The sequence below is a fragment of the Lissotriton vulgaris genome, chromosome 2_1, assembly GCF_964263255.1.
Source record: "Lissotriton vulgaris chromosome 2_1, aLisVul1.2, whole genome shotgun sequence".
Classification (NCBI taxonomy): domain Eukaryota; kingdom Metazoa; phylum Chordata; class Amphibia; order Caudata; family Salamandridae; genus Lissotriton; species Lissotriton vulgaris.
In genome coordinates, this window is record NC_141687.1 from 614210925 (window position 1) to 614228558 (window position 17634).

At 48.6% G+C, this 17634-nt stretch overlaps 1 protein-coding gene across 1 annotated transcript in view; it reads left to right on the forward strand.

The window, feature by feature from the left end:
- The window catches only part of KPNA6 (karyopherin subunit alpha 6), a 495337-nt gene that overhangs the window by 364661 nt on the left and 113042 nt on the right, over positions 1-17634 (forward strand). The window contains exons 10-12 of the mRNA XM_086955662.1: positions 15251-15329; positions 15751-15876; positions 15966-16093. Of these exons, the coding sequence (XP_086811788.1) occupies positions 15251-15329; positions 15751-15876; positions 15966-16093 (333 nt within the window). The remainder of the gene's footprint in view (positions 1-15250; positions 15330-15750; positions 15877-15965; positions 16094-17634) is intronic.

A 17634-nucleotide genomic window follows, 5' to 3' on the forward strand; every position in this document is an offset into this window, starting at 1 on the left:
AGAGGACGCACTTGCCGAGAGCTCCCGAGCCCCTGGAAACCCTGCACCGCTTACAGCCGCTGATCTCCCCCAGATCGGGCGGCTACCACACCTGGTGATCCCCGTGGTGGTGCAGAGTAGTCGGTGAGCCCCAGTTGTCCCGCCGCGGCGGTGGTTCCGTTCGGGAGCCGATCGAGGCGGTGGCCGCTGAGAGACCTGCGGGGACCCGAGAGCCGCGAGGTTTTCAGGCACTGTATTCCGGCGAGGTGATCCAGCGACTGCGAGTGGCCTGCCGACGTGCCCGTGACACGGCGCCTGGGTGGGTGCCGGAGCGGCCTTCGCCGACGGAGCGGAGTTGAATAGACTGTGGCAGCGGAGGCGTGGCCGGCATACGGCAACTACGCAAGCCCGGGGCTCGAGAGGGCCTACCCCACGTGGCTGCCCCGGTCCCCCCTGACTGCAACGGAGTGAGGTTGTGCCTCCAGCGTGTTTGCACATCCCGGCGAGCCGGCCCTGGTTGCCTCGCGCCTTGCGAGCCTGCCCTTTGACTGTACGCCCTGTTTGTGTTCCTGTGACGGGAGTCGGCCTCGATTCCTGGGCGTTGGCCCCACTGCCTGTAACGGGCGGCCATTTTGAGGGACTTGGAGCAGCCGCCCGGCCTTGACCGGGGCCTCTGGGCCGCAGTGCTCCCTTGCCAGCGATTGAGGGACCGGCCACCCTCTGCTGCTCGGCTGCCGCGGCCTGCGGCACCTGCTCGCCGAACTGTGGACGTCGGCGATTCCCGCCTATCCAAGATGTCGAATGCCAGGGGGCAGAGGAGGGGCGATCGGACTTTACCGGACATGTTGGGACGCGGTGCCCTACGCAGCGGCGGGAGCCCGCCTGCCCCGAGCCCCTCGACCAACTCCAGGGGCGCTGACGACGGAGAGCCCCCAGTGACCCGGTCGTTCCTGGAGTCCCTGTTTAGCTCCTTAAGGGAGGATTTTCAGACTTTGAAGCAGGAGGTGGCCGGAGAGGTCCGGGAAGTCCGAAGAGAAGTTGACTCCCTGGGGGAGCGAGTTAACACTGTGGAGGCGGCTGGTCATTCCAGGGACGAGGAGATCACCCACTTGCAGCAGGAGGTCTTACGGCTGCGGGAACAACAGATCGAGCTACAGGTCCAGGCGGAACAACATCAGGGTCCGGGGTGTTCCGTCCAACGAAGAGGGTGAGGACGTGGCCGCCTACCTGGAAGCCCTATTCCGTGAAATCCTGGGAGAGTCTGAGGACTTCCAACTACGTATCGGCAGGGCGCACAGGGTTGGCCGTCCTCGCAGGGCCTCGGCGCCCCCCCCCGGACATTTTGGCCTTTTTGCCGGACTTCCCCTTGAAGAAGCGAATTCTCCGCGAGGCGCGGCGGCAGCAGCCTTTCCGCTTCAGAGATCACCCGGTGGTTCTATATCAGGACTTATCCACGATCACGTTGCAGAAGAGGAAAACATTTAAGATTGCCACGGACTTCCTTCGGGAGCACGAAACGCAGTATTCGTGGGGGCACCCCTTCCGATTCATTTTCCGGTGGAATGGAACATTGCATCAGCTTCGGTCCCTCCAGGATGTCTGCGGAGTATTGGGGATCACGGCCTCGGATATGGACACCCCGGCACCTCGCCGCAGACGAAGCACTAGAGACGGCTGGCAACAGGTCGGAGAGAGGCGATCCCCGCCGCCTGCGAGGCCTGACTCGCCCACGATTCGAGCGGACATGTCGAGCGCCATCCAGGAGGCCTCCAGGGCGACGACGAACAGCGATGTGGCCTTGACGGCCTGAAGTTACTCCGGGGGGAGTCTACATTAGCTTTTCAACATTGCAGGTGCGGGGGTTCTAGGGGTAGGGGGGGGGGCGGGGTGCTTGTGGTGGCGGCTGGACGTTTACTTGATCGACTTTCCACGGCCTTGTCCGATACGGACCGGACTGGGACAATGACGCTTTTGAATGGCTTGGGGAGCGGGGGGGAGGAAGGGGAGTTGTTGGGGGAAGTTTCGAGTTTGGGGGTTCGCTGGGGAGAGGGGGGTTGGGGGAAAGTTGAGGTGTTTTGGGGTTTGGGAACTGTACTGTGCCGTTGGGAAGTTTGCTTTCGCTGTGAGATGTCTCTTACTGTGGCCTTTGAGTTTTGCCCGGTGGGCCTTGCCCGCCTTCATGAGCGTCTCTGGTGTTCCCCTCCGTGATGGCCCTTAAAGTTGTTACTCTGAATGTGAAGGGGCTGAATAATCCGGTTAAACGGCGGGCTGTCCTGTCCCTGTTAGAGAATTCCCAGGCCGACATCTGCCTACTGCAGGAGACCCACCTGCTAGCCAAGGACTGTTCCAGAATGCGCACCCCCAAGTTCCCCACGCAACTCCTTTTCTTCCAGTGCCTCTAAAACAGCAGGTGTAGCGCTTTTGTTCTCAAGAGGGTTCAGAGGGGAGGTTTTGCAGAAGGTAGCGGAGCAAAAGGGGAGACTCCTGGCATATAGAATTAAGGCGGGGGGCTTGGTGTGTACTGTAGGCTCCATATACGGCCCCAATGACCGTTAGGACCAATTTCTGCACAGGGCGCTGGAAGACGTGGCATCCACTCCTGACAGGCACATTATACTAGGGGGGACTTGAATGTGGTTTTTGATGCGACTCTGGACAGGTCTGTGCAGCGGCGCCACCAGTTGGGGGAGCTTTCGGGCTCGGTTCGTACCCGACTGGGGGAGCTTGATATGCACGACATGTGGCGCCGCCTCCACCCCGCGACTCGTGCATACTCCTATTTCTCCCATGCCCACAAGTCCTACGCGAGGCTGGATCATCTTCTAGTGACGGGCCCGATGCTCGAGCTGGCCTCAAATGCCGACATCGGGGTCCTCTCTCTTTCCGACCATGCACCGGTGGAGGGCACCTTCCGTCTGCCTCCAGTGGCTCGTTCGAGGGGGGTCTGGCGTCTTCGGGATACGTTGCTGCATAGGCGATCGACGGTGCTACAGATCCGCGCGGCCATAACAGACTTTCAACGCGTAAACGACAACGGCGACACTACCCGCGCGACGCAATGGGCTGCCCTGAAGGCTGTGCTCCGTGGCGAATTTATCGCTATCTCCTCGGCGGAGAACAAGGATCGCCAGCTCAAAAGGGATGAGCTTACTCGACGGGTGCGGGAGTTGGAACAGGTACATCACAGAACGGGCGCCCCCCGAGTCTGGAGGCAATTGAAGGCCGCCAGGAAACTCCTATCAGCTCTTGACACAGATAGAGCGGAGTACGCGGTGCTTCGCTTGAAGCACAAGTATTACACCGGTGGGGACAGGTGCGGCCGGCTCTTGGCGCACAAGCTCAGGGTGCAGCACCAACAGCACAGGGTGAAGGAACTAGTTACCCCTACCGGGGGGTCCGTCACGGAGGACGGGCAAATCGCGGAAGTTTTCTGCGACTACTACGCAGACCTCTACGCTGGCGAGGCCCCCTCCGCACAGACTGAAACGGACTATCTGGACTCTGTGTCGCTCCCGTCGCTGACGCCGGATCAGGCCCAATATCTGGAGCGGGAGATCCGGATTGAGGAGGTGGTTACGGCGATCTCCCGGCTCAAGACTGGTAAGGCCCCGGGACCTGATGGTTTTATCCCTCTCTTCTACAAGACCTTCTGCCAGGAGCTCGCACCTCTTTTGACGCGTCTTTTTAATACATTCTCGGAGCCGGGTGCCATTCCCCCTGAATTTCTTCAGGCTACGGTCTCTGTGATCCCGAAACCGGGCAAGGATCGGACTGCTTGCGGGTCCTACCGCCCAATCTCACTTTTGAACACAGACCTGAAGGTTTTCACTAGCATTCTGGCGGCACGTCTGGCGCTTCATCTCCCTGGCATGGTCGACTCAGATCAGGCTGGCTTTGTACCAGGCAGGCAGACTGTGGACAACACGAAGAGAGTGACTCATATCCTTGAGAAGGCCTCGAGGATTCCCGGGGAACGCATGCTCCTCTCCATTGACGCGGAAAAGGCGTTTGACAGGGTGCACTGGCCCTACCTGGAAAAGGTCCTGGGCAAGTTTGGGGTCGGCGAGAAGTTCCGGCACCTGAACTTCAACTGCTACCGTTTCCCATCTGCGGTAGTCCGGGTGAACGGAGGTAGCTCTCGGCACTTTCCAATAGAGCGTGGCACGAGACAGGGGTGCCCGCTGTCCCCTCTGCTCTTCGCTCTCTATATGGAGCCGTTGGCTCAAAGGGTCCGCCAGAACCCCGACATCATAGGAGTCCGGATGGGAGAGTTCCATCATGCTCTCAGCCTCTATGCGGACGATGTCATACTGACACTCGACGACCCGCGGAGGTCCCTGCCTGCTTGTATCGCGGAGCTGGACCTCTTTGCTACGGTGGCGGGCTTCAAGGTGAACCTTGGGAAGTCTGCGGCCCTTGATATCTCGCTGACTAGCGCCACCAGAGCTGACCTGCAGAGGCTTTTCCCTTTGAGCTGGTCTGGGGATCGGATTCCGTATCTGGGGATCCTTTTGGCACCCACACTCCCTGCGATGGTCACCGCCAATTACACAGCTTTGAGTGCAAAAATCAAGGAGGAGTTGGCCCGCTGGGACAGGGGCACGTTATCGCTGTTGGGCAGAGTGGCCGCGGTGAAGATGACCCTCCTGCCACAAGTCCTGTACCTGTTCAGGGCGCTCCTGCTGCAGCCCCCCAAAGGTTGGCTCGCGGAAACTCAGTCGGCCATCGCACGTTTTGTGTGGCAGGGCCGTAGACCTCGGATCAAACGGACCATAGCTACACCGGCGCCGGAGTCTGGTGGACTTGGGATACCAGACTTGCAGAAGTATTTTCAAGCCGCCCAATTGCGCTATTTGGTGGAGTGGAGCCGATGGGAATCGGATAAACACTGGTTGTTTCAAGACCAGGCTGTAGCTGGCAGAACGCTACAAGAGGTGCCTTTCTTGAGAAGGGCCCACCGGCCCCCTAACCTTTATGCCTCCTTTGTGACGCGGGTCCCGCTTCGGGTGTGGGACTCTGTGGCTACCAGGCACGAACTCACTACCTTTCCCTCTCCCTTCACGCCACTGATTGGTAACCCGGACTTTGGCCCGGGTATGGAGCCTGGAGCCTATGATCACTGGCGGGCGGCCCGATGTTTCACTTTATATCATCTATATGGCCCAGAGGGTGTCGTTCCCTGCCAGGATCTGCGTCGGGATTATGGCCTCCCCGAGACGGAACGCATGCGGTATATGCAGGCACGTCACTGGGCGCTACAGCCTCAAGTGCGCGCGACGGCAGACCGGCCGATTACAGCGTATGAGCGCTGGCTAGTGACTCGCTTGTCGGACGCCAAGCTCATCTCTGACTTGTATAAGATGCTGCAACCCCCCCCCCCCCCCCCCCCCCCCCTTCCACATCTACAACCCGGGTAGGGAGCGGTGGGAACGGGAGCTTGGTCGAGTGCTGAGCCATACTGAATGGGACCACATCTCCTACCGAGCGCGCCACTCCGCCTATCACACCGGGCTCACAGAGACCTTCACCAAAATCACAACCTATTGGTATCGCACTCCTGAGAAATTACATGAGATGGACCGCTCAATACCTGGGACATGTTGGTGCAACTGTGGTCAGACTGGCACACTTACTCATATATTGTGGGACTGTCCCCTTCTGGCTCCTTACTGGGAGGAGGTCCTCAATGAGGTTGACAAATGCTTTGGAATAGAACTACCCCGTCTTCCTGCATATATCCTACTGGGTTTGCCGAATGGATTGATGTACCCTCTCAGATCTAAAAGGGGTAGACAGACAGCGATAGCTTTGGGGTCAGCAGTACAGAACATACTCATTCACTGGCGCTCCACCACGCTCCCCACTGTTGTCGGCTGGCTGCATAGATTGTGGCATGTCCTTGGCATGGAGAAGCTGTCCCTAGTGGTGGCGGGGGACGTAGACACTTTTGAGGAGCTGTGGGCACCCTTCCATAATTTGTTATGCTCAGAATTCAAAGAAATCACTTGCCCTAGGTATCTTAGACTGTTGCGGCTGACACCGCCGCCGGACCCGCCTGTTTAACCGGCCCAAGCTGGCAACTGGGGGTGGGGGTAGACAATAGGTAGCCGCAGGGGAAGAGCGAGTGGTTGTCGGCACAGTACAGGGGGTGGGGGAGGGGGTTGGGGAGTTTGGGGGTTGTTGGCTGGATGGGAGGAGGGGCAGGGTTGTTCCCCCCCCCCTCTCTTTCCCCTTTTTCTTTTTCCCCCTTTTTGTTTTTGTCCACAGGTGCGCGAGCTGTGAGATCCAGGCACGACTGTGCCCACCATGTCGAATGGACTGCCTTTATGCATCTAATGTACCATGCACACTGATTCTGAGAGGCACCTGTGGTTATGTTTGTTTTGTTGTTTCCTTCCTCACCTTGCTTCAATAAAATACTTTAAACCTAAAGTGTCTATAATATCCTTAGTGGTGGATACCAGAGCAGGTTCTAAGAGGGAAATAAACATCTCCTTGATTTTAGCACTAAGTTTGTTCATTATTAGATCTTCCATGTTAACCGATGGATTCATCACATTTTTAGTCTTTCTAAGACACTTCTTGGTTAGACGTCCCCCTCTTTCTGTTGGTCCGTGATTTTAGAGTTAATTTCTTGAAGAGAGGACAGCCTTACCAAAGTTTCTGACCCTACTTCAGGGACTAATGGTGTAGCACAACTTAAACCAACCACTGGGCAATGATTGTGAATGTTCGCTGACTTGTTTCCCTTCTTCCACAGCGGCATCAGGTGGAAGCATATCAGCCGACAAAACCACCATAGGGGGCATACCCAGCTATTTTTCATAATAATTGAGTCTGCTTTCCTTGGTACTTTGGTTTTCTTACCCCCTTGGCCCTGGTTACCCAATTGTTTTCTCTTACCCATTTCGTAGGTTTCAGGGGGTAGCCCGGCCTGGCCTCGTCTGCACCTGGACGGCCACAGACGGCCCGCCCTTTGCCCGGGCTTAGCCCGTGCGCATCCCACGACGCGGAAGTAGCCTCGTCCTTTTCTAGCGTCTCCGGGCGCGATGGTAGGCGGAAGTTGGCGGTGTTTGCGGATGTGAACGCCAAGCAGCCTGGGAGCTATAGGCTTCCCTTGCAGCGGCCGCTCGTTGTTGAAGTGCGGTGCAGGGGAGATCCACAGCGTGTTACCCCCAGGAGTGTCAAGCAGGCGGCAATATGGCAGCCCCCAAGGTCCAGGCATAGCAAAACATAGCATGGCATAGCATAACAAAACACAATACAACATAGCAAAACACAACACAGCATAGCAAAACAAAGCTTAGCATAGCATAACAAAACAAAGCATAGCATAATAAAACATAGCATAACATAGCATAGCATAACAAAACCTAGCATAGCAAAAAAAATAACATATTAAAAGCAACAAAGCATAACAAAATAAATCGCAACAAAGCATAACAAAACATAGCATAGCAAAACATAGCATAGCAAAACACAATACAGCATAGCATAGCATAAAACAACACAGCATAGCATAACAAAACAAAGTTTAGCATAGCATAACAAAACAAAGCTTAGCAAAGCATAACAAAACAGCATAACAAAGCATAGCATAGCATAACAAAACATAGCATAGCAAACCAAAGCATAACATATTAAAACTCAACAAAGCATAGCATAGCATAACCACATAGCATAATAAAGCATAGCATAATAAAGCATAGCATAACAAAAGATAGCATAGCCTAACAAAACAAAGCATAGCATAACAAAACATAGCACAACAAAGCATAGCACAGCATAACAAAACCTAACATAGCAAAAAAAATAACATTAAAAGCAACAAAGCATAACAAAATAAATCGCAACAAAGCATAACAAAACATAGCATAGCAAAACATAGCATAGCATAACAAAACACAATACAACATAGCATAGCATAACACAACACAACATAGCATAACAAAACAAAGTTTAGCATAGCATAACAAAGCAAAGCTTAGCAAAGCATAACAAAACAGCATAACAAAGCATAGCATAGCATAACAAAACATAGCATAGCATAACAAACCAAAGCATAACATATTAAGACGCAACAAAGCATAGCATAGCATAATAAAGCATAGCATAATAAAGCATAGCATAACAAAACATAGCATAGCATAACAAAACATAGCATAGCATAACAAAGTATAGGATAGCATAACAAAATATAACAAAGCATAGCATAACAAAACGCAACAAAAGATAGCAGAACAAAACCTAGCATAACATAAAAAACAAAGCATAGCATAACAAAACAAAGCATAGCATAACAAAACAGCATAACAAAGCATAGCATAGCATAACAAAACATAGCATAGCAAAACGAAGCATAACATATTAAAATGCAACAAAGCATAGCATAACAAAATAAAACGCAACATAGCATAACAAAACATAGCATAGCAAAACATAGCACAGCATAACAAAATACAGCATAGCATAACAAAACACAATACTACATAGCATAGCATATAGCATAACACAACACAGCATAGCATAAAACAAAGCTTAGCATAACAAAACAGCATAACAAAGCATAGCATAACAAAACATAGCATAGCAAAACAAAGCATAACATATTAAAACGCAACAAAGCATAGCATAACGAAATAAAACCCAACAAAGCATAGCTTAACAAAGCATAGCACAGCATAGCATAACAAAACATAGCATAGCGAAACATAGCATAGCATAGCATAACAAAACATAGCATAGCATAACAAAGCATAGCAAAACAAAGCATAGCATAACAAAGCATAGCAAAATAAAACATAGCATAGCATAACAAAACAAAGCATAGGATGGCAAAACTAAACCTAGTATAGCAAAACAAAACATAACATAACAAAACACAACACGTAGCATAACAAAACATAGCAAACCACAACAAAACGTAGCATAGCAAAACATAGCATAGCAAAACAAAGCATAACCTATTAAAACGAAACAAAGCATAGCATAACAAAATCAAATGCAACAAAGCATAGCATAACAAAGCATAGCATAACAAAGCATAGCATAACAAAGCATAGCATAACAAAGCATAGCATAACAAAGCATAGCATAACAAAGCATAGCATAACATAACAAAGCATAGCATAACAAAGCATAGCATAACATAGCATAGCATAGCATAACAAAACATAGCATAGCATAACTAAACATAGCATAGCATAACTAAACATAGCATAGCATAACAAAACAAAGCATAGCATAACAAACTATAGGATAGCATAACAAAGCATAACAAAACAAAGCATAGCATAACATAAAGCATAGCATAGTATAACAAAACATAGCATAGCATAACAAAACATTATATAAAACATAGCATAACAAAACAAAGCATAGCAAAACAAAGCATAGCATAACAAAACAAAGCATAGCATAACAAAACAAAGCATAGCATAACAAAACCCAACAAAACAATGCATACATAACACAACACAGCATAGCATAACAAAGCTTAGCATAACAAAACAGCATAACAAAGCATAGCATAACAAAACATAGCAAAACAAAGCATAACATATTAAAACGCAACAAAGCATAGCATAACAAAGCATAGCATAACAAAACAGCATAACAAAACATAGCATAACAAAACATAGCATAGCATAACAAAACATATCATAGCATAACAAAGTATAGGATAGCATAACAAAGCATAGCAAAACAGCATAGCATAGCATAGCAAAACAAAGCATAGCAAAATAAAACATAGCATAGCATAACAAAACAAAGCATAGGATGGCAAAACTGAACCTAGTATAGCAAAGCAAAACATAACATAACATAACAAAACACAACACGTAGCATAACAAAACATAGCAAACCACAACAAAACATAGCATAGCAAAACATAGCATAGCATAATAAAACACAACTAAACATAGCACAGCATAACAAAGCATCGCATAGCAAAACATAGCATAGCCTAACCAAACAGCACAGCATAACAAAACACAGCATAGCATAACAAATCAAAGCATAGGGTAGCAAAACATAGCATAGCATAACAAAACAAAACAAAACATAGGATATGATAGCAAAACAAAACATAGCATACAGCATCACTCCGCACCACCACAGCATCACTCGGGGGCACCACAACATCACTATGCGCTACCACAGCATCATTGAACGCCACAGCATCACTCGTTCACCATCACAACATCACTCAGCGCCACCACAGCATCCATCTGTGCAACCATTCAACAACACCAGGTTCAAATATGTTCTCTCAATGTTTCAAGCTTTATTACAAATGTAACAAAAAGATGTTAATATTTCACTTCTGTTCTTGGATTTTCGTCACAATAAAATACACTAAACATACTCTTCACAAACGTTTTTTACAAAACGTTAAGCTATTGCCATTATAAATTACAATAGATTTTATTTAAGTATTAATCACTTAAAAAAATTAAAAGCCATTGTTATTTGTAATATCAATACACATAAGTCATGTAAATACAACACATATTGCATTACAAATGCTATAGGTGTCCCATTTGCGAAAGGTAGAACTATTGGCATTGTAAATGGCAAAGCTATTAATTTCGCTATTTAAAAAAAAACATAAATTATTTTTTTTATTTACAATACCAACAGCTCAAACTTTCCTAATGCGAGACCTATTGCGTTGCAAATGCTTGTTTTAACATGTTCTAAGCTGCTTGGTATACAAGAGATATTTATTCTCTATAGGAATGTCAGGTGTACCGATCTATATGAGTAAATTCACTAATGACTATTTATGTATCACTTACTAATATGTTAATTATTAACCAAAAGAAACTTTTTTAGCAACCTTAGAATAGTGAAAAATTGAGGAAAAAGAACTATGGTTCTAAATGTATCCCTTAGCAGTCTTCATACAGCTCCATTATGACTCATTAACTAACCGAGTAATCCAGTTGGCCTGTGTGTGTGGGGTTCTGTGTGTGTGGGGTTCTGTGTGTGTGGGGTTCTGTGTGTGTGGGGTTCTGTGTGTGTGGGGTTCTGTGTGTGTGGGGCTCTGTGTGTGTGGGGCTCTGTGAGTGTGGGGCTCTGTGAGTGTGGGGCTCTGTGAGTGTGGGGCTCTGTGAGTGTGGGGCTCTGTGAGTGTGGGGCTCTGTGAGTGTGGGGCTCTGTGAGTGTGGGGCTCTGTGAGTGTGGGGCTCTGTGAGTGTGGGGCTCTGTGAGTGTGGGGCTCTGTGAGTGTGGGGCTCTGTGAGTGTGGGGCTGTGTGGGGCTGTGTGGGGCTGTGTGGGGCTGTGTGGGGCTCTGTGTGGGGCTCTGTGTGTCTGTGTGGGGCTCTGTGAGTCTGTGTGGGGCTCTGTGAGTCTGTGTGGGGCTCTGTGAGTCTGTGTGGGGCTCTGTGAGTCTGTGTGGGGCTCTGTGAGTCTGTGTGGGGCTCTGTGAGTCTGTGTGGGGCTCTGTGAGTCTGTGTGGGGCTCTGTGAGTCTGTGTGGTGTGTCTGTGAGTCTGTGTGGTGTGTCTGTGTGGGGCTCTGTGTGGGGCTCTGTGTGTCTGTGTGGGGCTCTGTGTGGGGCTCTGTGTGTCTGTGTGGGGCTCTGTGTGGGGCTCTGTGTGTCTGTCGGGCTCTGTGTGGGGCTCTGTGTGTCTGTCGGGCTCTGTGTGGGGCTCTGTGTGTCTGTGTGGGGCTCTGTGTGGGGCTCTGTGTGGGGCTCTGTGTGGGGCTCTGTGTGTCTGTGTGGGGCTCTGTGTGTCTGTGTGGTGCGTCTGTGTGGGGCTCTGTGTGTCTGTGTGGTGCGTCTGTGTGGGGCTCTGTGTGTCTGTGTGGTGCGTCTGTGTGGTGCGTCTGTGTGGGGCTCTGTGTGGGGCTCTGTGTGGGGCTCTTTGTGTGTGTGTGGGTGGCTCTTTGTGTGTGTGTGTGGGTGGCTCTTTGTGTGTGTGTGTGGGTGGCTCTTTGTGTGTGTGTGTGGGTGGCTCTTTGTGTGTGTGTGTGTGTGGGTGGCTCTTTGTGTGTGTGTGTGTGTGTGTGGGTGGCTCTTTGTGTGTGTGTGTGTGTGTGTGTGGGTGGCTCTTTGTGTGTGTGTGTGTGTGTGTGGGTGGCTCTTTGTGTGTGTGTGTGTGTGTGTGGGTGGCTCTTTGTGTGTGTGTGGGTGGCTCTTTGTGTGTGTGTGTGTGGGGGTGGCTCTTTGTGTGTGTGTGGGTGGCTCTTTGTGTGTGTGTGTGTGGGGGGGTGGCTCTTTGTGTGTGTGTGTGTGGGGGTGGCTCTTTGTGTGTGTGTGTGTGGGTGGCTCTGTGTGTGTGTGTGGGTGACTGTGTGTGTGTGTGTGTGGCTCTTTGTGTGTGTGTGTGTGTGTGGGTGGCTCTTTGTGTGTGTGTGTGTGGGTGGCTCTTTGTGTGTGTGTGTGTGGGTGGCTCTTTGTGTGTGTGTGTGTGGGTGGCTCTTTGTGTGTGTGTGTGTGTGTGTGTGGGTGGCTCTTTGTGTGTGTGTGTGTGTGTGTGTGTGTGTGGGTGGCTCTTTGTGTGTGTGTGGGTGGCTCTTTGTGTGTGTGTGTGTGTGGGTGACTCTGTGTGTGTGTGTGGGTGACTCTGTGTGTGTGTGTGTGGGTGGCTCTGTGTGTGTGTGGGTGGGTGGCTCTGTGTGTGTGTGTGGGTGGCTCTGTGTGTGTGTGTGGGTGTCTCTGTGTGTGGGTGGCTCTGTGTGTGGGTGGCTCTGTGTGTGGGTGGCTCTGTGTGTGGGTGGCTCTGTGTGTGGGTGGCTCTGTGTGTGGAAGACTCTGTGTGTGGAAGACTCTGTGTGTGGAAGACTCTGTGTGTGGAAGACTCTGTGTGTGGAAGACTCTGTGTGTGGAAGACTCTGTGTGTGGAAGACTCTGTGTGTGGAAGACTCTGTGTGTGGAAGACTCTGTGTGTGGAAGACTCTGTGTGTGGGTGACTCTGTGTGTGGGTGACTCTGTGTGTGGGTGACTCTGTGTGTGGGTGACTCTGTGTGTGGGTGACTCTGTGTGTGGGTGACTCTGTGTGTGGGTGACTCTGTGTGTGGGTGACTCTGTGTGTGGGTGACTCTGTGTGTGGGTGACTCTGTGTGTGGGTGACTCTGTGTGTGGGTGACTCTGTGTGTGGGTGACTCTGTGTGTGGGTGACTCTGTGTGTGGGTGACTCTGTGTGTGGGTGACTCTGTGTGTGGGTGACTCTGTGTGAGGGTGTCTCTGTGTGAGGGTGTGTAGGTGGCTCTGTGTGAGTGTGTGTAGGTGGCTCTGTGTGGGTGCAAATGCAATAGGTCTCGCATTTGCGAGCCATTAAGCTATTGGCATTGTATATGACAAGCCATTATTTGTATGTTTTAAAAACCAAAACATAAATAAAAATAATGTCATGAGCAATGCCAATAGCTCTAACTTTAACAATGCTGAGACCATTGCATTGTAAATACTTGTTCTTTTATTTTACTGGCTTTAATTGTAAAAATATGGTTCTAGAAGAGGGCGGGAGGGAGGCTGATGGCGGGCAACTTCGCTCCGCCCACGGAGTGGGCGTAGAGTTGCCTACTTTGTGAAACGCGAAGTAGGCAACACTACGCCCACTCCGTGGGAGGAGCAAAGTCCTTTGCCCAGGGTTACATAAAAGACTCTTTCGTGAAGTTTGCAGTGGAGTTTGTGTTCGAGGCCATTGTTGAGCTAAGGGTGGAAGGAGAGTAGCATATGTTATAGGCGTACTTGGCTGGAGAGCAGTAGTCAAGCACATTGTTGACCCAGGTGTCAAAGTCCCCTGTTGCAGCAAAGAAAGTAAATTTCGGACTAAAGATCTGAGAAGGCAAGGCCACCTTATTTCACTATCCTTATGGAGATACTAAAGTTCTACGGGTAATGAAGGAACGCCAGGAGCAGACTAGAACAATTGCAGGGACGGAGAGCCTTAACATGCTGTATGAAGCCTAAGGAGGCACAGAGTTCGAGAAGGTTGGCTCAGATGGGAGAGTCTAAGTATGAAAATCATGTAGTTGCAGGCAACAGGGATGGCCCTGAAGGAGAGGAGTAAGAAAGTTAACAAAGAGGTTACTAAAAACAGTAGAGGGATTCAAATAACTCCATATCAGAATAAGGAATCTGAGGAGCCTACTTGAGAACAGAGGGGGCAGGCTCAGTAAGTAAGCCTGCAGCATGTTGGCTCTCTGCGCAGACCAGCTTTCCTTAAATATGCCTTCTTTGTGCTTGTAACAGTGTCTGGCTTAAGAGGGCGAAGCACATTTATGCAGGCCTAGCCAGAAATGGAGTCCAATGTAGAGGGAGTGAAAATAAACGAAATGTAGAATGTGAGGGCAGCAGAAGATCGAAACTGGATTTAGCTGCTCCCAGTACGGAGTGTTTGAACACCTACCAATTGGAATAAAGGAGATAAAATAAATAGCTGATAAAATAACTTGCAATTGCTATGCACTAAAATTACAAATCAAACTGTAAATTCCGAAATGATGCAAGCTGCACAAGTAACAATGTATTTGCATGTAACAATAGTTGTGCAGTTTGGACCTCTTCTTGATTTGTATGCAAAACCTCTCCAGTGAAGGAGGGGGTGCCTCACAAAGAATATGTACACGATAAAGCAGAAGAGACCACAACCATTAAAAGATGGAATCTAAATCTAGCGACCATGTATTGGGTCATTGTGGAGTGGTATGGCTCACTGGTTAGAGGCGGCAGACCCGAGAGCAGAGGACGGCCCGGGACCAGGGTTCAATTCCCGACGTGGCAGGGTCTTGGACCAGGGTCAGCGTTCTCAATAATTTTCATCTCGGTGCCTACTCTAACCAGGGATCACACTCGGCAACTCTGGGCATTAGCTTGCCTCATCTCCACAACAGCCCCCCACATATGCCGGGGATGCCTGGTTTCACCATGGAGATACCCAGTAGGGACCATCTCACAGGGAAAGCCAGGACGGGTTCTCCAGCGGTCTACTGCGCAGAGATACTCCTTCGGGAGTCGATTCTAGCGCATTAGAAAACCCACAATTAATTGTGCACCTATGGTCATCATCCTTATGGGTCAACATGACTCCCTCTCGATTCAATGCCCACAGAAAAAAAGGATAAAGGGGAACATTTCAGTTTCCACCAATAGATTGTGTAGTAATGCACAGCATGTGGGTCTAGGGGAGCTTTTTGTTGCAAAATTTCATTTTTTTAATTTTCTCATTCAGTAACACATTGCTGTTGTGCCATTCTCCATTTCTGATTCATATGCACCTTTTCTGAGATTCTTCACTTGCACTCTTTTTGTTGCAGGCACAATGATTACAAAGTGGCCTCCCCGGCCCTGCGTGCAGTGGGAAACATTGTGACCGGTGATGATATCCAGACCCAGGTGAGCTCAGAGAGCAGATTGGCCTAAAAATTAATAAAAACATTGGAGTTCAGCGTTGTCAAAAAGTGATCAAGGGTAGGTGACGTGTTGTAGTGTAAACAAATGGGTAAGTGAGGTGAAATATGGAGGAACTCGTATACACATAGTGTGTGTATAGTAGTGATAGCTGGCTGAGGTGGAGGACATCTCAAGCCATATGTGCATGCAAGCTCATGTCAAGTTCATTAGTTGATGGCGTGTGATGGATAGGAAATGATGTATAGGAGAAAGCATGCCTTGTCATTGTAATCCTTTTATGGCTATAATGAGTTATGGGGTTGAAGACAAGAGCTCCTGCTGTATTTCCTTGTTGATCATGTTGTTAGCAGAGTAATGGTTAATGTCCCTTTCCCCCAGATAGATAACCTACACTTTTCCTTAGGTAATCATGAATTGTTCTGCCCTGCCTTGCCTTTTGCACCTGCTCAGCAGCCCTAAGGAGTCAATTCGTAAGGAAGCCTGCTGGACCATCTCTAACATTACTGCTGGGAACCGTGCACAAATCCAGGTATGATTGCCTTTGCTTGCCAGGGAAGATGATGTTGCTTGTTTTACTGTCTTGATTGTATTACCAATAATTTTATACTTCCATTCCAGGCTGTTATTGATGCCAACATATTCCCAGTCCTTATAGAGATTCTTCAGAAAGCTGAATTCCGCACGAGAAAAGAGGCAGCCTGGGCCATCACTAACGCCACATCTGGAGGGACAGCTGAGCAGATTAGGTAAAAACATTTGATGGAGTTAACCCTTCATATCTAATGCAACATGCAGATTGTTTACTTCTAGACAGTGACATGCATCATATGAGCAGCATGGCTGTTTGCAACTGTGCCTTTGCTTAATGCATGTCTGGTCAGTTGAGCCTCTGACGAGATCTGTTACTGTAGAGTATCATTAAGCCAACTGTTTATAGACCAACATACATCTTGTGAGCTGCACAGATACCTGTAACACTGCCATCTTCGATACCGTTTTGGGTGTTGATGGGAGTAAGGTGTGTTAAAAGAGTGCTTATGACATCTAGACTGATTATTTGAGGGCAGAACATAGGCGATGTGAATATTCCATTTGCCAGTGGCTGTACCTTCCTTAATAGTATGTTAGAAAATGGGGGCTTATTAGCAGACTAATTGTTACATGTCTAAGTAAGCTTTACTACCTAGTACACCACAGACTTCGTGTAAAAGCATGAGCACAGCATGTCTGTCCGCAGCTTTGATATCTATCATGTTCCTTCTCACTATTGTTCATCATTCAAATGATATAGAGGTTCCTTGCAACCTCTTTTGTACACTTTCAGGCCTACAAGAGATGTCCAGGTGGCCAGTTTTCTCACTCCTTTAAGTCATAGATTCACTTCTGAAGTCACAAATGTATGTGACGTTTCAAATCCAGTTGATGGTGTAAATTATACATATAATAAATATTCTGTCTTGGTTTAGCCAACTTCAACTGGTAAAAGCCACCTCAGGGAAAATTATGTTTTGTGGTTTAAACAGATTAGCATCAAATTTCCCTTTGGTCATAGAATACTGACTGTAAATTGACCGGCGCGTTTCAAACCCTATAACGTCAATTTTCGGGTTCTCATAAGGGCTCTGTTTTTTCTACTTGTCTGTGAAATATACATAAAAACGACATTGTTTTAGTTTACTACTCTTCCTAATAGTGTCCCATATATTTGCTTTTCACATTATAGTTTTACCTGTTTTTCAGCTAAAAGCGGTCCACAGAGTCGCTTTATTTTCTATGAGGGAGAGGTGTCCTTCTACTTTGCTACCTATAATAAAAGTGTGAGTTATCATCACTATATGTATGGTCAAAGCATACCTGTTTATTCTTTAATCGGATGCTCAATGATCCTCTCGTAGTTGTTCAGCCCGTTTAGATAATCTTTTCGGCAATTGGCCACTAGTTTTACCAACTCCTGAATTAAAAACAAGGCAAAGTAATTTTTAGGGAAACTGATCTTGTTTTTAGACAAATTACATTTTACTCGCACTTGCCCAGATTACGATGCTTTGACCAGCGTGACCGTGTTAGGAACGCAAAATTCTGATAAGACACTCAAAATATAATTTGTCACTTCCTGGAAGAAAATTTCCGAAAAAGAAATAAAAGGTGTAAGCACATGCATTAAGAGGGCTGCCTGTGCAAAAGACACCGAAGGCAGGTACGTCCAAGAAAAAGCTTCGGCATCTAAGACACTTAGCTGCTGGCCCCTACATATAGTGATGATAACTCACACTTTTATTGTAGGTAG